Here is a 22,605-nt window from a genome sequence, read left to right on the forward strand (position 1 = left end):
TATTTATTAAGGAGTAAAATCCAAACCTATTTGGCCCTATGGCTTATGCCAGTGGTTCCCAACCTTTTTTGTCGTGTGTACCCCTGAACCTTTTTGTCATATGACAAAACGGGTACTATGGGTGCCCCCTTACTTTAATGTTTCTCCAAAAGTAAAATGTACCACAACACAACTACGCCAACTTTGATGGGGAAAAATACATTTGCAAAGTTGTATATCAATGGGATTGTTTGACCTTAACAAGCAATAAAATAAACACATTTGCTCAGTTTATTCGGTTATGCTACAAACTTTAATGATTTCACATGCATGTATTATGTGCAATAACTATTTACAACTGTCTTTTTATTTACATGAAATATTGAAAAGTCAGTGCTCAAATTTTGCCAAAATATGTAAATTAAAATGTGAATGCCATCTGGGCTCCCCTTTGAATTTATGGCAGGGAGTAAAAATGCTTGATTTTGTGTCAATAGCATCCTTCTTATTTTTTTCACACTATAAAAGCAGAAGTTATATTAAAGTACACTTGGAATGCATGTCATGTTCATTTTTACAAGGACAAACAGGAAACATAAATTGGCAGCTACCACACCAGAACTCCTTACTCACGGGGCACATTACAGCTATTTAAATCCAGTTGCTCAGTAATCATGACCAATCAGATCTTTCTGTTCCTCAGAAAGGAAGTCATACTCATCCCAATTTCCTAAAAAAAAAAAAAAAAAAAAACATGTGACAACAGGTAGTCACCAAAAGAGGAGTTCAGTCTTTGACAAGAATCTTTCTGACACTGTCTCGCTTCCACTTTTGACTCACATTGCATCAATGCAGACATTTGACTCATTGACATGTGTTAGTGTGAGTGTAGTAATGTGCACGGCTAGTCTTTTAAAATATATGTACCAATAAAATATATATTAAACTAAACATTCACTTATTAAAAAAACATATAGGTGGAACAAGGTTTTACAGTGGTGACGGATTAACATACTGAACCTGACAAATGATTTGTTTTATGTAATGGTCCAAACAATAGCAATAACTGTCACTGTGTGCCGAAATGATTGTTTCCATCTAATGGTTAATGATTCACTATTGCTTTTTTTTTGTAAATAGAATCTAAGTTGGATTTGATTTTACACTGTGGAGTACAAAACAAAGAGTTCATTATGAAAACAGAGGTAGATAGAGTACATTTTAGGGTCATGAAAATAATATTTATGGGTGGTATATGTGTATATGTTTTTCCCATGGCGGATCCTGTCTTTCTATCTTTGAATGGCATAATCAATGACATCACACTTTTATTGTTTGGACATTTTTGACTGATCCACATAAGAAAAAATGCCAAGATGAGCTCCTCTCACCCCCATTACACCATGTGTGCCGGTGTAATGTTTGTATGCTATAGCAGGGTTATTTCACTTGGTGGCAACGTGAGTCTCTTTTCTCTGGCAGAAAGCATGTTCTCCATGTGCATGGCAACCACTCTACACAGCTCCAGACCCTGGAAAACACAGACCACATGTATGTAGATTTGGAGAGCATAAGTGGAACTGGCAAAACAACCAATTATAAAGCATAGCAGCCTCGCAATCACTAACACACACCTGCTCGAGCTGAAGCTAGCCTCGCAATCACTAACACACACCTGCTCGAGCTGAAGCTGTGTAATGCGCTGGTTGAGCAGGTCTCCAATCATTATCTCAACGTACGGGTAACTTGAGCCTGATGTTGGTCTCTGGGTGCGAGTTGACTGGACTTCTTTTAAAGGGAAATGCACCATGGCCTCCTAATCACATAAATACAAGCATAGCATGTGTCCATGTATTTCAATGTACGGCAAACTGACAATTGTGAAATAGCGTATAATTACAATAAATCAATAAACCTTTGTAATTAACTATCAGTACCTAATCACAGGTAGGATAGAAAATGCATTAATCAAAAGGCCCATTTTGGGGCTAAAAATGAATAGGGTGTAGTATATGAAAAGCACATTTTTTCAGATTTGTGGAGTATGAATGGTGGCATACAGCCACAACATGAGACCAATTGCACACTGATTAGATTTTACAGTAAATATATTGTGCCTTTACAAAGCTATTTCTCAATTTGACCCAGTCAAAGAGGTATTTATTCAACAATATCTTTATTATTTGACTCCAGTTAATATCTTGAGTTTTAAGTTCTTGATTTCAAAGTAGTCAGCTAAGTGCCCTCTACAAGAGATATTTATGAAAAAATTTATGCATTTTGATAAATTAAAAAAATGTAAAACATTGGCTCATATGTCTGAGCCAATAATGAAAAGTGGCTTAACTGAACATCAGGTAAATAGTGACAAACATTTGCATGCAGTACACAACAAATATTGTTAGAAAAAAATGGAAGAATTGTGCCTTGAAGCGCTTTAGTCTTGTTGACAGCGGTTTGTTGGTTACGTCACCTTGCTCCCTTTTGGATGCCAATGTTGTGTATCCTCAAGTAAAATATAGTGCGGAATACCAATTTCCTTTCTGTTTGTGAATGTTAATGAAGAGAGGCAACACATTAGTTTAGTCAGTGAGTTAAAAGGTGTGATAAAAGTTCCATACTTATGCCATGTTTTTTTTTTTTTTTTTAATTATTGCTCCCATGCTTTGCGTAACCTGTTATCTAGGTCATCTCGTGTTTCTTCATATGGTCCAGTGCCACTGAGAAAGTTTAAAGTGTGCCTTTCAGAAAGAATTATCCTTCATACGAGTGTTGGTACAGCTGGGATAGGCTCCAGCACGCCCCGCGACCCTTGTGAGGATAAGCGGTATCGATGATGGATGGATGGATGGACGAGTGATGGTTTATTTCAGCAAGGAACAATTTTGTTGAACTTTGTTGTTTTGAGCTCAATTTTGTTGACTTGGTTGATGGTCCCTCTGAGCTCGTTGGAAAAAAGGAAAGCATCGCATAAACCAGCCCTCCTTCCTGTGGTTCCTCTTTGTGCCTTCAATTGAAGTGTCCTGTTTGTCCTCTATGGTGGGTTTATCAGGACCACCGCTGATGTCTCCACTTGATGATGGCAGGATTTGTTCAGAGGCTCCTTCATTCTCTGTGGTCCCAGGACTAACCTTGCTCCTGGAGCTCGGTCGCTCCCGCAGCTTGTCAAAGAAATCCACGCACGCTTGTACAGCTTGGATCTTCTCTTCCATCTGCGATGTATCCATCTCCTCCTGCTGCTCTGTGGAAAGAAGCTTGAAGGCGTAGGTCAGCAGCTGTCCTTTCATCGTGTGCGCCTGACACTGGAGCTCAGTCTTCTGAGCCTGCAGGTCCGCAATGGTCTTCTCTGCAGTCTCAACGCTCTCTCTCTCCTTTATCAGACTTTGATGAAGCTGATGTCTGAGGTCATTGATTATCTTCCAACTTGCATGTAAATTGTTTTCACTAAGCTGCTCCTTTTCTTCCGATGCCTTCAGTTTCTCTCGAAGAGGAATGAGCTCGGTCCAAAGCTGAGCTAGGTTCATGTCGTGCACTCTCTTTCCTTGGAGATACTCTAGGACTGCAACTTGGACATTGATTTCGTTTTTGACTTCTTCTTTCTCCCATGGGTGACATGACAGGAGACGAGTTCTGTTGGCATCCAGATCTTTTGTGATATTGCCCAGGAAGTTATCAATGTAGCAACACCAATAATTACCCACATTATTCATGATGCTCACTCTCAAACGGTGTGTTTTCCAACTCTCCATAACTCTTGCTCCTAGCAAAGGTTGTATTTAACTGTCACTAAAGCATCATGACATCACCAAAGGCATCGGTCGGCGATGTCATTCACATTAAAAGGCAAGGATGATGAGTGACAGTCAAGTGAAAAGAGCTTATTGGAGTTCAAACAGAAGCTGCAAAGGACAACTACGATTCATGGTTTTTTTTTGTGGGTTTATGTTATTGTGATAATTTGTTTAAAATAACATTTCCTATGTCGTGGACACTTGTGGACATCTGGTCCACAGGCCTTGAGTTTGACACCTGTGCTTTGGCTGCCCACTGAGCGAGTGTCCCACAAGATTTCACCTAACATAACGCATGATGACGGTTTGAACTTCAAGTTTAGTTTTGAGGGATATTTGTTCAGTAAACTTTAGTAGAACTGCACTTTAGGGGCATTTAACTATATCACAACCACAAATAAGAAGAATGTTGCTCTGGTGCTTATGTTGTCACTGACCATAAAAAACGTTTTTAATATGGTCAATCAAGAATAGTGCAAGAATCCAACAGAGGGAGCCAAATGCTTTGTTTTAAATGTATCGAATTGTAATGGAAGACCATTCAAGTAGTCATATCCACACCATGGTTCTGTATTGGGGAGCTGCAACGACTGATGTTTGTTGACCAGTTGAATTATTCAAATATTTGAGGAAATCATGAGAATTCACCAATGTTTTCCATCAAATTGTACTGAAGTAAAAAATAAAAGTGTACTGTGTGGTATTTAGGCGTGAGAGTGTGCGTGCGTGAGTGCGCATGTCATACGTGAGTGTCTTTGTTAAGAAAGTGGAGTCCATTAAGATTCACCGCCAGAATGCACGGAGCCTTGATGGAGGCCGAGCTGGAACTCTGGATGTAGAAGAAGGAAGAGCCGAACATGGGGAAGGGACTGACCAGACCTGAAGGAGTGCACATAAAGGCTCACAACAAATCTAGTCCAAAACTATTGTAACATTCTGTCTTACCAAGGAATTGTGCACGGGCCTGGTGTGGGTTTAGAGGCTGGACCTGTTGCATATGTTGAGTTGCCATATTGAGCCACTGCTGTGGATTCTGTTTGCTGTAGAACTGTGGGGGGACACACTCCTGCAACTCATGTCTGAACACACACACACGCAAGCAAGCTACTGTATATCATGTAGTCATACAATGTGCAAGCTACAGTATTTGTTTCTTTTTCAGACAATTGGGGGATGGACTAGTCATGTATTGGATGAATGACCACACCAAACAATCACAACATTATGAACGTCCATCCAATTTGACGAGATCGAAGAAACAGCTGTATTAAAAAAAAAAAAAAAATCAAAGACAACATTGTGCAGAACTGACTGACATATTTGACAATATGAAATACAGTAGTTGTAGTTTTGTACTGAAAGGTGTTTTTAAAATGTTGCTTACATTGTCAGCTATGTCAAATGGTCCGAATATTAGAAAAAGTTCTAAGTGTGATGCAGTACAGTCGTAAACAACTGCAAACTTCATGTCAATCAAAATTGAGCATTTTTTGTTAAAAAAAAAGTTGTTGTTTTTTTATGTTGGACCTCATTGTGTAATTAATTGTGTAAGTGTAGTAGTGATGCGTGTATACATATTTGTTTTTCCCTTTAGGGTCTATTTAGGGATTTTGTAGGTGAAAACAATATGAAAGCATAGATGTCAATGTGTATTTACATGGTGGGCAAATAGACGGCATCTTTGGCACGATGCTGCAGAGCAGCCAGTCTAGCAAGCTGTTGCAGATGTTGTTCGCTTGCCTTACTCAGAGGGACCACACTCAGCAAAGCCTTCAGGTAATCTGGCAACACCTGGCGCAGACACAGATGGATAATTTATCCTCCCTTGCACTTTATTACACCATTTCAGGAAATGTAAAATTGGCATTTTGTCATAGGTATAGCAATTCCAGCTGAACTAACACAAGGCGTATATTGTACAGTATAACAATTCACATGGTGAAAGTGGCCAAAAAACATTCAATAAATTACATTTTCTATTCACCTGGTTATAATGCATGGTAACATAGAGTTCATTATCAAGTTTCAAAGCAAGGCTCCATATGACCCTTCGGAACCAAAGACTGTAGTTGGCATCTACCGGTTCGGCTTCTTTAGCAACATCCAAGATGTATTCCCTCTTGATCAGGGGACGAACATTCTGACCTAGAAAAAACATGCGTTAGCATTCAGGTATGTGAGATAGCAACTTTCAATAATCTATATTCCCTGCCCTGAAAATTATTAAGCAGTATGGATTTAGGTAATATACAGTATATTTATCAATGTATTAGAATATCTTTGTGAAAATGCAAAAATAAAACCTTGCCCAAGCATGGGAGAACATGTAAACTCCACACAGAACTGTCTGAGTCCAAAACATTTGACTGCAGGGCCACATGCGCCGCACAGACAAACATACATTTGACATTTTTACATTTTATACAAATGCTGCAACTAGTCAGGTAGTTCTGCAGTACCAGGAGCAATCCTTATTACCTCTGTGTGTGACCAAAAAGATGGCATATTCATCCAAAGCTTCCACTCTGTGTAGGTCCATTTCAGAACAAAGCTCCTCAATTGCATCCAAAGCGACCTGACATCAAAGCTCACATTCAACATAATATAGAAAAACTTGTACCGCACGAGAGTGAATCCTGTAATTGAGTCTAAGATAGGAAATAGTCACAGAATCCACTTATTATTGAGTGAGCACTTACAGAGCACGTCTTGATTTTCAAGTGCCTTTCCATCCCACCTGGCAGCAGGAAGAGCTGCCTTTTGGAACTCCGCCCTGCCTGCAACCCATCACAACGCTGTGTTCAACAAAGACACACTAGATGACTGCTTTTGGTAATAGGTAATACTAGAGTACGAGGGAGGTATTCGAGATTTTTGCCGCTAACCATCATTGCTTTCAGTTCCATGCTGTTGAGATACTGCAGACGTCCTCCGTACTGAAATGTTTTCCTCAGATTCTGCTCACATGCCTTGGCAATACCTGGCAACAAAAGACAGAGAATGTATGGCCGGTTGGTGAAGAATGAATGTATTGTGTGTAATGAAGAGGCGCTGAATATGGATGAATGTTGGGTGGATGTGTGATGGATGCATAGTTGATTAATGAATGAATGGATGGGCGGTTGGATGTACAGAGGAGTGCTCTACCCTGGTACTGCAGTCCAATGCTGACACAGGCGTTGTGTAGAAAGCTGAAGAGGAATGGCTTCATAACTTGCGAACAGCGATGGAAAGCAGTCAGGATGTACAACAGCCTCCATCCTCTCTGGCAGCTGTCTCTACACAATGAAATACAAGCAGACATTCTGTAAAAAAAACAGAACCCCACAGTTCCTATGTGCGTGTCATGGGTCTTACGGTTTGGAGCTGTTGTTGGCAGTGACTTGCTTCATCACCTGGCAATAGGCTTCATCTTTCATCAGGCCATGATCAGCACTTAACTAAAATGACCACACGTGCATGAAAAATGATACTGGATATATTATATATACTAAAAAGTCATCGTTTGCATTGAACACTGTACCTTCAGTATAATTGTGACGAGGTCCTGTTCAGTTTGACCTTTCAGTGGCAGATCTCCCATAAACTTCATTACAGCTGTCAGTAAACAATTGCATACAATATTGCATTCAAGGATGACCGATCAAACTTGTTGGTGGAAGTCTTCTCTCACCTGAGGAGATGTCAGCGGCCACTTTGTTCATTGCACTGTCTGAGAAGTCAATCAGAGACTCCTGGAGTGGAGACTGGAAAGATAAACAAACAAATAGGAAGCAGGAAATGCCTGTAAAATTGAACATAGACCTGAGGTGCATTAAATGAAATTGCAGGTTAACATGAATCCACAGGATTATAAAGAAAATGGACCTTGGAGAATTTGATCATGTCAGCTGGTTCCCTTCCCGCTCTTCCCTTTTTGGCTTTTGGATCACTGTGGGCGCAATACCAGCAAAACTATAAATCCAAATGTGTGTCTGAGTTTGATCGTAAAAGGCCTTATGAGGTGTCTTACTTCCTGTTTCTTTGTGCTTCTCTGAAGTACCTCTTGGCAAACTCAATCATGTGGTACTGGCTGCCATACTGCGACATATCATCCAATTCCTCATCTGGGCTCTCCACATAGGTGTCCTTCACTACCTGATACCATAGATACCACCATGTTATTCTTGCACGCTTGCCCTTAATAAACACAACATCTAACTATAGCTGTTATAGAATGATAAGAATGAATAAGATAAATAAGAATGAATTTGGATTGTGCTGCGCTAGGATTAAACACACTCGTACTTCTGTTGTTCGGTCAAGCTCTTTGGCCACGACCGCTGAGCCCAACGCTACGGCAACAGCTGCCGAGGCAGCGACACGACCTTGTCTGTCGCGAGGTTCCACCCTCTCTGTTGGCAGAAGCAGGAAGTCCGGTGCAGCCACAGGTCGAACATGCTCACTGGCAAACACTCCCGACATCCCATACACTGCCCCAAACCGCCAGCCTGTGCACACATTCGCAAAGGATAAATCCATTTCTTAACATGGTTGCTGTCAAATACACATCCTGTTCCAGATACACCGGCATATCAAGGAATCAGTGGTTGGAAGGCAAGGCCTGCACTATCCTGCGAGTACTCTGCCTCCCCCTGAAGCCAAAAGCATGTAATTAGCGACTCTTCAACGTCATACTTTGAATGCCAGTGTGCAGTAGTCAAGTTGACTAATCCATATACCCAAAGTTAAAACTGTGAGTCTGATGTTTTTAATGTATTCTTTTATGTTTTATGTTAAAGTATTGTTTCCACAATTGCAATGGGGATTAAGTTCCTCACTGAAGGCCCAGGTACCAAATGCACGGCCCATCATCGCAGGGGTTGCCCGAAAAACGACACACGCAACACAAACACACAAATGCATGCAAACAACATTTTATATGTCATTACAATCCAGTCAACAAGAAAGTAAAACGCCTTCCAACCCACCAAAGTCAGGGGTGTCTCTCTTGAGTTCTTCCAGTAGCATCACCTTTTTCTTCACAATGCAGCCGTAACTTTTGCCTAAAGACACACACATTGAGAGACACGGCATAAAGCTCAGACGTGGTATAATGTACAAATGTGCTTGACAGAGAGGCTATCCAAGTGTGGGTCTCACCTGCCTCCAGGCCATCCATGTGCTGCAGTCTGATGATATCCCCTTTGTGGAAGCTGAGCAGCGTCCTGTCCTCATTGATACAGTTCCTCACTGCCACCACATACTCTGAACCCTGACAGAAACGCAGCATGTTGACATGTTAGTGCATTGTTATACATTGTTCACAGTGACAGGGACTGCGCCCTTCCATGCATCGTGACACCCACCAAAAATGGCTTGAAATGACCTATTGATTGCCACAAGATGTTGACAAAGTATTTTTTTCAATATAACAAAGTTATTTTATACTGTATATTTTAACATTAAATATTAATCATCCTGGCCTGACTAACTGAAGCTCCTCCGATTACTTCAACATAGTATATTTACTGTATGTTGGACATACTGAGAACTAATACAGCAAATAGGTAAGTGTTTTCAACAAATAACTGAGGATAGGTTCCCAAACAAATCTGTGCATGTCAAACTGCGAATATAATGTACAGGGGTTCACTGTATTGGTATCACATTCATTCTGTTGATATTGGAGCAGAAGTGAGTGTTTAAGTGGCACAAACATTCAAAGAAAAGCTCTCTGACCTTCTTAATCTCTGTGAGGAAGTAATCAATCATGCTTTTGACCTGCTGGGCCCTGGCGGAAAACAGGATCAGCTTCTCATTGACTAGATTGAACTCCAGCATGTTTTTGGATGGAACGGACACAAACAGGATGTCCGAGTAGCTGCGCAGGAAGTCAGATACAAACCAAGGATACTGTAAACTTTAAATGAAATGATTTTTATGACGGCTGCAATATATGAACAAACATATTGACTCACATATAAATCAATAAATTATTTGATGGGGGGACGGCAGAGCTAAACAAGACCTTTTGGGATAATTGCATGCTTCCAACTATGTGGTAATGCTCTTTTATTTTCACAACAATGGCTAGCGGGAACCCACTACATAACATATCCAAATTCTTTCATTTACTTCCTGCATGTGTAATGACCAGATGTCTCAATACGTTTATTCATAACAGAAATCTAATTTATAATTTCCATTACATTTTATAAAATCATTATTTAGATTTTTTTTTTTTAATACCCTAATTAAGATGCACCTGTAAGGCCTCAGTACTCTGAAGTAGTCCGGGGCAGTGGAGCTGCTCCTCACCAACTTAAGCAGCTTAATACCTTTATGTGACACAGACAACACCTGCACTCCGGTCCCCACACTGCCCTGCAACACACGACAACAACAAAAAAACAGACAAATAAACCCTAATGAAAGAAAATGGAATAATAATTTGGTATTCATAAGACAGAATGGTTGGACTTCATTAACAAACGACAAGAGCTCACAGAGGCTGGGAAAAGGCGAGAGAAGTAGATCTCCCATGAGTCTCTCGCTGTGGCAACCACCTTTTTCTTCACGTTGTCATGGTGAGTCACTTGAGCCTGATCCACCTGATTTTCCACTGCAAGAAATATTTCATTATTAGTCCAGAATGGGACTGACTAGTGATCAGTCCAATATGGATGCAAGTACTGTTTGTTAGGCCAAACTCCCAAATGTGCAGAAAGTGTGTGAAGTCCTTTCACAATCACAATATAAACCAACCTATGGGTTGGTTGGTTTACTTACCAAAGAGAGTTTTCATTTTTTGTCTTTCCTCTTGAGTGATACGAATACAGGCCTCAGAGAATGTGTCGTGTACTACCTGTAGAAAAACGATCAACATTAAATATCTTAGTTCTTTGCCTTGAAAAAAAAAACACTTGCTCAACAGTGTAATCTGAGTATGTCGCAAACAAAATATGATATTGATTTAGATCTCTGTAAGGAAAGTAATTGTATAATGAAAACTTAAATCAACCTGTCTGAAGAGCAGGTCCAACATCAATGGATCATTGAGGTTCTCTTTAGGATAAAACACCTTGAAGGACAACATTAAAATAGAAATATCCAAAATGATTGCATAAAAGCATATTTTTGCTGATCGATGAATAGCGGTGGCAGTTAGAAATGCACCTCCTTCCTCAGGTAAAGTTTCCAGGGGACGTTGGTGTAGGTGTAATATTCATCGCTGGTCCTGCTATGGAGTTGAGTCTGGATGACCTCATTTTCGACTGGCAACTCTCTGCAGACTGGACACACACACGAACAAACACAACTTCCATACAGTTAATCAGTGATATATAGATAGATACAGTATATAGGTCAGGTAGATGTACACCGGTATATATAGATATAGATAGATATAGATAGACCTGTAGGAGGAGCATGGCCAATGTTGGACTGAGATGGTTCATCAGGCTTAGATATTTTGCTATTTCCTCTCTCCTCTTTGTGATGCAAAGACATCTTCTTCTGAGTCTGAGAAGAAAAAAAAGATCAGAGTGAATTTATCTCAGTCTGTAACTTTGAATATGGTTGCGTGTGCGTGTGTAATGTACTGGTTTAGGTGGATTGGCCATTTGGTCTTTAAGGATCTCCATGGCTTCATCATGGGGGTCTGGCTTCTTCATGAACATCTTTCCATCATCTTTCCTGAACACATGTAATCAGATGTCATTGGGGTGATGATTTGACCAATACGATCATGTGCACTGAATGGGTGTGCGTTACCGCTTGATGGAAGGTCCAGAGGGAGTCATGCTGGCAGGCTGGTGCTGTTTGATGATGTCTTTGATATCATGGCTGGGCTCCAGGCGTTCGGTGTTGCTCACACTGGCGCGGACCACATCGTCTGGAGGGGGGCTGCGTGATGGACCTGGAAATAATAACATTTGATGACAGTATGTGTAAATCAGGAAGGAAATTGGGTCACAATTCGTTTGAATCGGCCTAGCTGAAATTTCCACAAGATGTCATGTGGAAAAACTGTACTGTACTTCACTGTACAAAATATTAAGAGAGAGTGGCTTCACGTCAATTATGTGAAATGCCCTTGAGTAGGCCAGCCACAGCCAAGACTTGATTCCGATTGAAAGAGAATCCGATTCTAGAGGGTTCTGAAAAATATGCTGCACAAAATAGGTTACACACTAACTCATTTTGCGCTGAGAACTGGACCTTGGTGGTGAATCTTCTCGATCTTCTCGAGTCTGCAGAGATTGAAAAGGCCGCACAAATTGGTATGCATTTGTGCAAAATGCATGCTTGCAGAACAGAAAAGTATACTGCAGGCAGTGCGGGTGCGTGTCTGCTTACTGGACTAGGTGTGCGAGAATGTTGCGTTGAATGTGAGTAATAATGGAGTGGCGGCGACTGAGAGGCGGGGAAAGAGGACATCATCTGCTGCTGGATTGCAATAGCCTGCATGGTCATCTGCTGGGCCTGTAGAGCACACAAAGACAATCAGAAAGGTCAAAATGTTGACCGGGTCTTCATCTGAGGCTTTACTTGGACACGTAGAATACATGAATGCCTCCTCAATACAACACCGACATGGAAACGGGACTACGGATACATCAGGTAAATTCACCTGTCCCATTCCAAATAATAGTTTACCATAAGCTCATACGTTCTTTCTCACAGAAAGAACTCACAAATTGCTTCACACAGCTAAAACACAAAATAAAACACAAGGTCACAAACATCATATAATTAAAACAAAAAAAAAGGAATCAAAACAATTAAAAATCCATTAACAATAAACAATCAAGTCTTCCTGAAATGGCTGCCTAAGAAATGTGTTTGTAAATTGCATTTTAAAAACATCTGTAGAGGCTAGCTCGAATAGAAGTGCATTCGCCAAAATGGGGGCAACAGACTGCAAGGCTGCATCACCTTTAGTATTTAATCTTGTGTGAAAGAGTAAGCAACAAGTGAGGAGTCGAATGGGAGTGATGTGGCTGAATTTATGTAATCTAGAAAACAGCTGAGCAGTGGCATTCTTAAATAACTGGAGATGGTCTATTGAGGGTTTGTTGAGCTAGATGAAGAGAATTTTCAATACTCAAGACGGGAGGAGAGAAAATCAAAAAGGATCATTTCTAATTCAGAATGAGATAAGCAGGAACAGGTTACAGTTTTAATGTGTTCAAATGTGTACTGAGCACAATGATTGTTTCCATTATATTGTACCGTAAATAGTCACTGTACCAGAATGATGGCTTGCTGGTTGATAATGGCTTGCTGCTGTTGAGTCACTACTGCCTGCTCCGTACCTGAAGGACAACCACAAAAAATAATTCATGTTCCTGTACAATGAAAAAATAAACTGTGCAGCGAAAAAACAAAATCGCTGCAAGCATTAGAACACACCACAGAAGGACTTTACAACACACTTACTTCATCATGCCCTAAGGCCACACATGCTCAAGAACACGCCATTATTGTAGCTGACGCACCTGTCAAAACAGGCAAGCCTGGAATTACAGGCAAAGGTGGAAGTGGGGGGAACCCCAAACCTGCGACACCGGTGCCATGAGATGCTACATCTGTAGTACTCACAGGACCAGGGGACACAGAGGGTGGCGTAGAAGGGGCTTCAGATGGGGCATGAGTGGAAGTCTGACTGCGGGTTACATGTGTGGAAGTGGACGGAGTCGGTTGATGGGAAGGGTGTTGGGGTCGGTTGTATTGGTGGTATTGTTGTGGCTGCTGCTGCTGCTGCTGTTGTTGTTGTTCATGGTGATGGTGGTGAGAGGGGATGGGCATGGTTGGGATAGGTGGCATCATACCTCCTGCTACTGGGAGCACTGGCACAGCTTGAGGAGCAGCAAGGAACATGTACGAGTTAGAAAATGTTTGTGTTTTAAATTGAATATAATTGGTATGGTCATCTAGGAAAGGAAAATACTGGACAATACTGTACAGTATTTGTTCATCCGCAGCAAGGTCATTTTGGGCAGATTTGGGGAGCATCATAAATAGTTCTTTCCTTAACACACTCATTCAACACATCCTAAAAATAATGTGCTACAAATATACAAACTGTATATACAGTTACATGTTGGTAATACTTTATCTTTCATAACAAATAGCAAATGTAGAATTTTCTTCCACATTGTCCATTAGAGTAAAAGCATGAGGAACTGAGAAAAGGTCACGGGAAAAAAAAAAGATTATAAAAATATCTATTAAAAAAACATACGGCTGAAATTAAAAAACACATACACATTCACATCCACACGTGGCTATTGAAAGACTGGCAGCAACAAAATGAGCGTTTAGTTTGAATAGGAATGAGAGTGAAAGAGATCAGGTGTGCTTACACTGAATAGTTGTCAATGCATTAATCATGAGGAGGAACAGTGCTCATTACAGTCGCGAAACTTAATGAAGCGTACAGTTAAACCTTTATGAGATCAATTAAATATCACAAGGACACTATACCTTGACTCATACGGGAAAAAACTGACATATCTAGTCATATTACTAAAAGCCTTAGTCATTACTTTAGCTGTATTTGAAGATTCTCTGAGGCTAAAAACAAAAGCGAGTTTGAATTTGAATTTCCCCACGTTTATTCAATTCTAATATAGTTAAATCCTGAGGTCCCATTTGAAAATTAGAAGCGTATTTAATTTCCATAAATCTAAAATTGTGCCATTTGTTGCACTGACAAAGCATTTTGGCCACAAAGCTGAATAACTGATGCAACTGGAACAGAAAAGAGTGTGACGTCAATATGGAGTTCAAAACAAAAGGGCTAGTAAAATGTAGACATTAGTTGATTCTGTAAAAGCATGATGTTCAAGTATGTAAATATACAGTACAACATACAAGTGACATTATCAATAAACCAACAGAAAACATCAAGTAGAAAGTACATTTTTCCAACGTTTACCTCCAGGGTGTATTCCAGGTGGATATGGCCTACTGGGGACCACATTACTCTGCCCCTCTCCTCTTTCTCCTCCTGAGATGCCGATCCCTCCGCCTCCTTTCATTCTTGCTGCCAAACCTCCAGCCTTTTCCTTGTCCTGACAAACAGTGGCAATTAGGAAGGACAAGCACAGAGCGAAAGAAGAAGTACACGTCGTGAGACATGAAGAGTGCACAAAAAGGTCCGTTTAGTAAAGAGTTCAAGAGGGGACTGTACTGTACTACCCGGAGGGGGGGAATTCAATATGCCCCTGGAAGTGCCGTAAACACCACAATAGATGCGCCAACAAATATCAAGACATCATTATTCATTCATTATTTAAAATGAACAATTTGACATACCTATAGGTGAACATTTGAACACATTTTTTTTTTCCTCATCCACTAATAACCTGGTCCATCTGTAATAATTTTCCATCATTTTAAAAACCCAATGTGGCCCACCCCAGATCGAAAGTGAGCACAACACTCATGTCCAATTTTGGGGAAAAAAAATACAATTTCACGTTAAAGCGATGTCTGTAACGCAGGAACACCATTCACGTAAAAATAAGACGATCGAAGTTTATTTTGATATGAAATGTACAGTAACTCCAACTAAAAACAATCCATTAGACATAAGAGACAACTGTGCATTATCAACAATTTGTGCTACAGTAAAGTACAGCGGGTGACATCGTAACCTAATCTATTCTCTTCCCTATACTGTACATACAGAAGCTAAGTCTCTCTTAATTTATCCGGTAATACAGGAAGTATGACATTCTTGTTTAATTTATTATATTTCAGAGTTCTTAATAAAAGAAATTGTTAAGTGCTGCAAAATTGGTACCAATGTTTCCAGATTTGTAGATGCACTTACTATGTTGCTGTCGGACAGCACAGGATCGAAGAGGCTGTCTAAGTAGCGGTCCATTCCTCTCTGAGTCTGACCGTCACTGAACGCATCGGACTCCACTGCACATAAATCAGAAAGAAGCTCACCTTCATTCCATTGCATTGTGGTACACTCGCTGGCCACTTCACTCGGTGCAACTGCACGACTACTAATGCATCTGTTCTTTCATAGAATCTGAATAAAATCAAATCTCACAATATGATGCAGTGATCTGACTTGGCTGGCGCACATACTTTTGCGATTAGTTTGAGTAATAAAGGCTAGGATAATAAGAGATGCATTTGTGATTAGAATACAAGCCTTCACTATTCATACCATAGCATCATCTCTGAGAACCTCACTGAAAGCTAGAGTTTAAAGAAACATGTCATGGCTGCAAAAACGCAACACTCAGGAAAAATCTATTCAAGCCATCAATCAATCAGTGAATGATGCACGTGTGTGTGCACCATGGCTGTGGTAACCGTCAGAGTCAGACAGGCTGTAGGCTGGTCTGCAGCCTCCACTCAGAGCAAGAGAAGGCAGAGGTTCATCATCTGAATCAAAGCCGTTTCCAAATAGTGTTCTAGAAGAAAACAGAAGAGATTTGCTTGTAGCAAAAAAAAAAAAAAAAAAAGCTTTGCAGATGATAATATTGTATTAGGGCTTGCATTGGGTGTTCCTGGTGTACTGACAGGCTGGCATTGGCTCTGACTCTAGTGGGGTTGTCAGTACTGATGATGAAGTAGCTCTTCTGTTTTGGGAAGTCATTTGGAAGCTCCAGGTCTGCAATCAGGTCCATCACATAGTCGTGACCTGCTAATTCCACCCACTGGCCGTGCTCCTTCATCAGGACAGAACACCCTCTCCACCAGTCCGACACGCCCCTGCAAGGCCCACACAATGCAAATTCTGTATTTCCTCAAATAGCCCACTAGAGTGTTGCATCTATGGGAGAAGAGGTCTTTACTTGTATGGGATTTACATTCATTAAAACAATCAACTGTGAATGAGCACCTGTGGTGCAGGATGTCTCCCGCTAAATCCTCGCCGCTGGTCCAGGAGTGAACTGGACACAGGAATGACGATCCTAAATAAAAACAGGAATCACTTGGCCAGTTAATGGTTTAAATCAGAAGTAGATTCTTGTTTGAATTAAATATTACAATCCCGCCATCAATTGTTTCAAATCATCATCAAGTCAGTTGATGTTCTTCTTACCATCAAAACAATGCACATGTAAAACCATGTTAGCTTTCTTCCTGTTGGCCGTCCACTCCAACAGTGACAGCGGATAGGTCCGTGAGGTCTCAGGGGCGGGGCCTGAACTCTGCTGCATCTTCTGACTGGCTTGGATGAGCCTATGTTGCAGCAACGCTTGGCAACCAGTGGAAGCGTGGTCAGAAACAAACCTAAAGAGGGTCATTCCATATTGAATACTATACATTGAATGATTCATGGCAAATGCATTCATTTCATCAAGGCTTTTACTTGAGTAGGTATCGGTCCATCTGTGGCGAAGGAGCGAAGCTGCAGACGCATGCAAGCAATAGAAGCCAGCCTCTCTCCGCATTGTCAACGTTGACATTTCGCCACACCTGGTTGACCACCTGAGACAAAATCTCATCCCGTAACCCTGGAGACGAGAGACCTCGTTGGATGATGTAATTGCCGAACATGTTCTCCTGTGCGCCATTCAGGTGAGGGTCCCCCATGAATCTTAACAGCTACGGAAGAATACATAAAAGACATTTGAAAAAGGGTCAATCAACACTGCACGCTGTGACACATTATTTTAGGGTGTTTTGTCACATTTGACTAAAAAATGAGGTTACAAAGTTCCACGTACCATGTTGAAAAGCTGCAGAGCTTCTGCTTTCAGGTCCTCTTCTATGCAGGTTAGAGGGGCCTCCAGGGGTGTCCTCAACATCCCAAACTTGGGCTCCTACCACAAGGATACATTGATTGGGGGATTGAAATTCCAAAGGGACTTTGCAGTATTTTTTTATGCTTCAATTTTGGCTCAACGTTCAAACCCCACAGCAGATTAAAAAAATGGAAATTGTGACTATTTGAACCCTCAAAACTCAGGGCGTGAGGTCAGGTTCTTTGTCTGACGTAATGCATGCCTTACCAGCATATTTAACAAAGTGAAAACTGTATTAAACTTCTGGTATCAAAATGTGTTCAATATAATGTCATCTATAAGCTACTAAAACCATCAACATTTGAAATTTTAAAGATCATATAGAATCATATTTTGCCATTATTTCAAAGCAGTTAGGTGCTCAAGGCACGTATAACATTCTATTTTTCAAGCACAACAAAAAACGGGCTAATTTTCTACTAATTACTGTACTGCATTATTTCACATAACACTGGTTTGGAATTATGAAAACTATTTTAGCGGTTTCGACATTTTAGTAAGTATTACATACCATCTTGAGTTAGATTGTGCACATATATACTGCTATACCTCAAAGAGGTTATGTTTTCATTGCTGTTTGTTTATGACAAACCAACAAATATTCACATTACTTTGAAGGGAAGGCATTGCCAAGGAAAAACTCATTAAAATTTAGTTCAGATTCATTGACGTGACATCTCAGTGACTAATGCCTTGATCTTGATGATGGAATTCAGGCAAATGCAGGCAGAGATCTATGACGGATGAACATCCTGGTACTAATCCAAACCCAAGGCATCTCCTATGAATAATGAATTGACAGACTTGACAGATTGAAGCTAGTCTACTCCAAACATTATGTCGGCACATCTTACTCTAAAGTAGCTGAGCACATAACGATAGAAGGGGTAGTTGTTGATGTCCAGAGGCAGAGTGAGCTGACTGGAAGAGGACTCTTGGATATGAGGAGCCTGAAGCAGAGCCAAGCAGTCGGAGTGCAACTCTCGCCTGGCTGACAGACAGAAAAGTGGCAGGATTAGTCATCAGTCACCAAGCACCGTATTGGACGGCAATCTATCTATACAGACAACATACAAACCTCCTGCCGCTTGCAGTAGAGTGCCAAGCTCTGCAGGGATCACCAAGTGTGTGACATTTACCACCTCTCTTTTCATCAGCTCCTGTTATAAGAGATACTTTGATCTACAATGGAATCAAATGTAATAGAGTGCAGAGGAATGTGATCGTGGTATTACCATTTCTCTCTCCTTCCTCTCCTCCTCAGCTTTCCGCTGGGCCATCAACTTCATCTGCAGGCAGACCACAACAATCATAAACATGTCAAGTGGAAGACATTTGAATGTGAAATATTTTTTCTATATTGCCTGTGGTTGATATCACACGTAGCGAGTCTGCACTGGTGTACCTTGACATATCGTTTCCGGCTGATATAAAAATGGACAAGGGACCGGAACCGGACCAGGCTGTCCCTCATTTTCACATAGTGCCTTCTGAAAGACAGGACATGTGTAGGAGCATCAGCCAATTTATTAGTCTAAAACTGCCTGCAATTTCTGCAATTATTACTGTACATAAATGACGACTGCAATAGTGGTAATAGTAGTGGGACTAGAGTTGTTGTGATACAAATGTACAGTACAATGTTCCCACATCCATATTCTTTATTTTGGGCTCACTCACACCCTCACCATCTGCCCTGTGATACAGTAAATAGTTATTAATAAAAAAACAGGTTTGAGATTAGCGTTTTGTAGCCCACCTCGTAAGAAAGCCTCTGCAATGCGCCTGCAGCCTGATGATCATGTTGCGGAGTTCCACGTAGCGTTTCCGGACAAAGTACATGCGAGCGTAACGCTGCAGGGTGAGCGCAGCGAGCTGGCGACAGCGCTCCCGTTTACACTCCAGCAGCTGGTAGATGGCCTCCTTCACAAATAACTGCAACAAACGCAACAAAGTTACCATGTGATGCACATTGTGAGAGATAACCTAGCATGTAATAATCTGAATAGAATATTAAAAAAAAATAAAAAATCACTTCGACCAGCGGGAGGAGCAAACCTTTGTGACCCCGACATGGTAGTCTCCTGGTTTGAGAGGACACAGTTTATTGAGCAACAGCACACAGCTGTCACCATTGGCTGATGGAAGTTGCTGAATTCCCACCAGGGACTTATATCTATGCCAGACAAACACACATCAATGCGATATTCAAACTGTGCTTGGATGGATTTTCAGTTAAAGGGTTAAAGGCTAAATCAGAAGATAAAGTGTTTTACCTGAACAGGAAGACAGAAAATGGCATCCTGACTGGATATCCTTCTTTACGGATCCTGATCGTCTCCATGATGCCGGAGTGTAGCAGCTGACCTTTGACCAGGTCGTCTTCAAACACACCTGCGTTCTGAACACCAATGTCCATGTTAACATGAATTTACTGACTGCGTTTGTGTAAACGGCAGGAGGATCTTTTTAAAACTCTACCTTCATGCTATTTGGCTTAATGCAGCGGACAAAAAATGGATTGCACCTGTAATAGAATGGAATAACACAAATAAGGATATTTAAGCTTGATCTAGGTATCTATCCGTGTATTTCACCTCTCCATCTTGTCCACCAGTTCCAGCAAGGACTGCTGGAACTTGCTGCTGACGGTGGACGCTTGGTATTTCCTGGTGACCGTGCTGCTTTTCTTCTCATGACCTCCTCTTTGCTGCCCCAGGACCTCAGCGTGAGCCAGGAAGAGGTTCGACACCATCTAAAACATGGCGAGTTGGAAGTGAAGTTGACCATGAACAAGATGGGAATTTTCTTTGCGTTGACACAGTCATGCACAACCAGATGGGAGTCTGGTTCAGTTTGATGAGCATTTAACTCACAGTGAAATATAATTGAAGATGTTTCCCTCACCTTGTTCCTGCTCTTAATGAACACGTCCAGGACATCTTGACGGACCTGATCATAGTTTTTATCAAGGAACTTGTAAACCTTAACATGAGAAACAAAAACACGTCACCTGTCAGTATTGTTTGGATGCTCGATTATTGCGAATGCTACTTTATCCACATTGTATCGAACCTAATTTTGCAGCCACTGAAAATTAATTTGCCCACTGATTATTTTTGTAAATGCAGGGTTTTTTTTTTAATTGCGCTAAATCTTCCTAGATTGTATAAATACACTCAAAGAAGTGAGTGCCATTGTGTGTCTACAAACTGATTGAGATCAATGTACTTGATAGGTGACACGTCCAGCAAAATGCTTGATGGTGAACTCGGGAAGGGGCATCTTTGGCTTCACATACAATGGGTTGTTGCCATGGTGATAGTGACACTTTTGGAGAAACGTATGATCTGTTGCCTAGGGACACATCAGAAAACTAACTTGCAGAATAACTACTTTTTAAGTCAAGCATACAGTATGTATGCATAATTGCTTCCCTTTGCTCACCTGTGGGAAACAGCTCTGGTCATCCAAGATTCTCAGAATACCATGAGGCTTAGCGGCAATGAGGTCAATGCAGGGTTGGTTGTCATTAAATGCAATGTCATGCCATGGAATTTGCTCCCTGCTGTACTCCTCCTGCAGGGGAATCACAGAAATGCTTTGTTTTACATTTTGGATGTATACTTCCCTTTATCCTAGCTGTTTGCCGTGTGCAAGCGACTTGCCTGTTCTTCCCTGAAAATGACCTTATTAAAGAAGAACTGCAGGTACTCGTTGGCGTAATTAATGCACAACTGTTCAAAGCTGTTGTATGCCAGATCCTGTTGTTACCACACACACCCACACACAAGGGATAGTCACATAGTTGGTCATTGATGACTTGTCATCTAAAATCTCAGCTTTCGAGAAGATTACAGTAGTTTACCTCAAATCCATAAATGTCCAGAATGGAGATGGAGAGAGTGTGTTGGCGAGGATACACCTGAGTGTTGACCCTCTCTGTTAACCAATGAAAGAGCAGCGAGTACAAGATCTTGGCAACAGCATCCCTACAAGACAAAATAGTCATCAATGACATAAAACAGTGAACATTTTAGGTAACAAATAAGACAGAAGATGGGGCCGATTGAGAATGGTTTTAGTGCCGGAATGAATTACATGAGTTTGTTTGGAAACGAAATACAGGCTCACTCTCATTGCTGTTTTTGGCCATTCATGCATATGTGATGGGCTACTATAACAATGGAAGAAAAAAAGCACACTGGACATATGAGTATGTATCACCTGGCATCTACAGCGCTTTCCACAGTCAGTGGGGTGTAAATCTTGTCTCTCATCGTTTCCTGTGAAAACAGAAGATGAGCCATTTATGCTGCATAATACACTAAACTATATACACGTGCATGTTAAGTTCACTGAATACCCTAAATTCTTCCAAGGTGTGAGTGTGAATTGTTGTTTGTCTATATGTGACGCGCCATTGGCTTGCAACCAGTCCATGGTAAAGCCTTTTGCCCAAAGTCATGATTGAGCTCCAGCTCACCCACAGGACAAGCAGTATAGCAAATGGATGTCTGGACTATTTTTAATGGCCAATAAAACATATATGTAAACAAACCACAGTTGACATTACTCAAGTGTATAGCAGTAGTAGTAGTAGTAGTAGTAGTAGATCTCGTGTCAGTGATAGGCCTGCCTAATCAATGGTAATGCAGAGCTCTTACTGTCGTTACATAATCAGCAAGTACGCTAGCTAACATGCATCAATTCTGTTGTACACAGTGATTCAGTTACAAGAGGCAGACAAGTTCAGAGAGTTAATGAATAAATAATATTAATATATATATGGAATACCTGTGCAGTTCAATTGGAAAAGAAACATATTTCTGAGAGGTGAAGAAAAATACACGATTGAAATCATGTGATTACACAAGTGTGCACACCCTCTTATAACTGGGATGTAGCTGTGTTCAGTTTAATAATCACGTTCAAACTGACCATGACTTTGTAAGTGATGGCTTTCTGCAAGCCTTCTGGAGAGATCTGCAACAGTTCCGCTACCACTCTGATCTCTTGCGCGCTCACCACTGTCGCCACCTCCTGGCCGTCAGTCTACAGTGCAGGAG

At 41.0% G+C, this 22,605-nt stretch overlaps 1 protein-coding gene across 2 annotated transcripts in view; it reads right to left on the reverse strand.

Annotated features, from left to right (window-relative positions):
- Nucleotides 1-296: 296 nt before the first annotated feature.
- myo15aa (myosin XVAa) overlaps nucleotides 297-22,605 on the reverse strand; it is a 36,761-nt gene continuing 14,452 nt past the window's right edge. Inside the window, exons 11-65 of one of the 2 annotated variants that reach the window (XM_086056283.1) lie at nucleotides 22,478-22,591; nucleotides 21,764-21,822; nucleotides 21,405-21,528; nucleotides 21,205-21,300; nucleotides 20,984-21,115; nucleotides 20,768-20,893; nucleotides 20,444-20,521; nucleotides 20,134-20,291; nucleotides 20,018-20,063; nucleotides 19,813-19,937; nucleotides 19,595-19,712; nucleotides 19,296-19,471; nucleotides 18,942-19,026; nucleotides 18,772-18,825; nucleotides 18,615-18,696; nucleotides 18,391-18,527; nucleotides 17,459-17,554; nucleotides 17,101-17,336; nucleotides 16,831-17,021; nucleotides 16,627-16,699; nucleotides 16,305-16,496; nucleotides 16,080-16,195; nucleotides 15,595-15,689; nucleotides 14,695-14,830; nucleotides 13,253-13,612; nucleotides 13,005-13,069; nucleotides 12,111-12,236; nucleotides 11,950-12,004; nucleotides 11,526-11,670; nucleotides 11,354-11,447; nucleotides 11,168-11,273; nucleotides 10,929-11,044; nucleotides 10,774-10,833; nucleotides 10,542-10,617; nucleotides 10,259-10,374; nucleotides 10,018-10,136; nucleotides 9,492-9,633; nucleotides 8,913-9,024; nucleotides 8,741-8,815; nucleotides 8,058-8,260; nucleotides 7,783-7,907; nucleotides 7,638-7,701; nucleotides 7,444-7,516; nucleotides 7,294-7,367; nucleotides 7,128-7,210; nucleotides 6,918-7,048; nucleotides 6,656-6,750; nucleotides 6,470-6,547; nucleotides 6,249-6,345; nucleotides 5,755-5,915; nucleotides 5,428-5,561; nucleotides 4,716-4,849; nucleotides 4,516-4,649; nucleotides 1,655-1,795; nucleotides 297-1,510 (exon numbers count right to left, since the gene is read on the reverse strand). In XM_086056283.1, the coding sequence (XP_085912409.1) occupies nucleotides 1,409-1,510; nucleotides 1,655-1,795; nucleotides 4,516-4,649; nucleotides 4,716-4,849; nucleotides 5,428-5,561; nucleotides 5,755-5,915; nucleotides 6,249-6,345; nucleotides 6,470-6,547; nucleotides 6,656-6,750; nucleotides 6,918-7,048; nucleotides 7,128-7,210; nucleotides 7,294-7,367; nucleotides 7,444-7,516; nucleotides 7,638-7,701; nucleotides 7,783-7,907; nucleotides 8,058-8,260; nucleotides 8,741-8,815; nucleotides 8,913-9,024; nucleotides 9,492-9,633; nucleotides 10,018-10,136; nucleotides 10,259-10,374; nucleotides 10,542-10,617; nucleotides 10,774-10,833; nucleotides 10,929-11,044; nucleotides 11,168-11,273; nucleotides 11,354-11,447; nucleotides 11,526-11,670; nucleotides 11,950-12,004; nucleotides 12,111-12,236; nucleotides 13,005-13,069; nucleotides 13,253-13,612; nucleotides 14,695-14,830; nucleotides 15,595-15,689; nucleotides 16,080-16,195; nucleotides 16,305-16,496; nucleotides 16,627-16,699; nucleotides 16,831-17,021; nucleotides 17,101-17,336; nucleotides 17,459-17,554; nucleotides 18,391-18,527; nucleotides 18,615-18,696; nucleotides 18,772-18,825; nucleotides 18,942-19,026; nucleotides 19,296-19,471; nucleotides 19,595-19,712; nucleotides 19,813-19,937; nucleotides 20,018-20,063; nucleotides 20,134-20,291; nucleotides 20,444-20,521; nucleotides 20,768-20,893; nucleotides 20,984-21,115; nucleotides 21,205-21,300; nucleotides 21,405-21,528; nucleotides 21,764-21,822; nucleotides 22,478-22,591 (6,441 nt within the window). In that variant the 3' untranslated portion in view covers nucleotides 297-1,408. The remainder of the gene's footprint in view (nucleotides 1,511-1,654; nucleotides 1,796-4,515; nucleotides 4,650-4,715; nucleotides 4,850-5,427; nucleotides 5,562-5,754; nucleotides 5,916-6,248; nucleotides 6,346-6,469; nucleotides 6,548-6,655; nucleotides 6,751-6,917; nucleotides 7,049-7,127; nucleotides 7,211-7,293; nucleotides 7,368-7,443; nucleotides 7,517-7,637; nucleotides 7,702-7,782; nucleotides 7,908-8,057; nucleotides 8,261-8,740; nucleotides 8,816-8,912; nucleotides 9,025-9,491; nucleotides 9,634-10,017; nucleotides 10,137-10,258; nucleotides 10,375-10,541; nucleotides 10,618-10,773; nucleotides 10,834-10,928; nucleotides 11,045-11,167; nucleotides 11,274-11,353; nucleotides 11,448-11,525; nucleotides 11,671-11,949; nucleotides 12,005-12,110; nucleotides 12,237-13,004; nucleotides 13,070-13,252; nucleotides 13,613-14,694; nucleotides 14,831-15,594; nucleotides 15,690-16,079; nucleotides 16,196-16,304; nucleotides 16,497-16,626; nucleotides 16,700-16,830; nucleotides 17,022-17,100; nucleotides 17,337-17,458; nucleotides 17,555-18,390; nucleotides 18,528-18,614; nucleotides 18,697-18,771; nucleotides 18,826-18,941; nucleotides 19,027-19,295; nucleotides 19,472-19,594; nucleotides 19,713-19,812; nucleotides 19,938-20,017; nucleotides 20,064-20,133; nucleotides 20,292-20,443; nucleotides 20,522-20,767; nucleotides 20,894-20,983; nucleotides 21,116-21,204; nucleotides 21,301-21,404; nucleotides 21,529-21,763; nucleotides 21,823-22,477; nucleotides 22,592-22,605) is intronic. The other variant, XM_086056284.1, reaches the window with a different exon arrangement.

Source organism: Filicampus tigris, chromosome 16 (assembly GCF_054856515.1).
Source record: "Filicampus tigris isolate MCC_2025a chromosome 16, RoL_Ftig_1.0, whole genome shotgun sequence".
NCBI lineage: Eukaryota > Metazoa > Chordata > Actinopteri > Syngnathiformes > Syngnathidae > Filicampus > Filicampus tigris.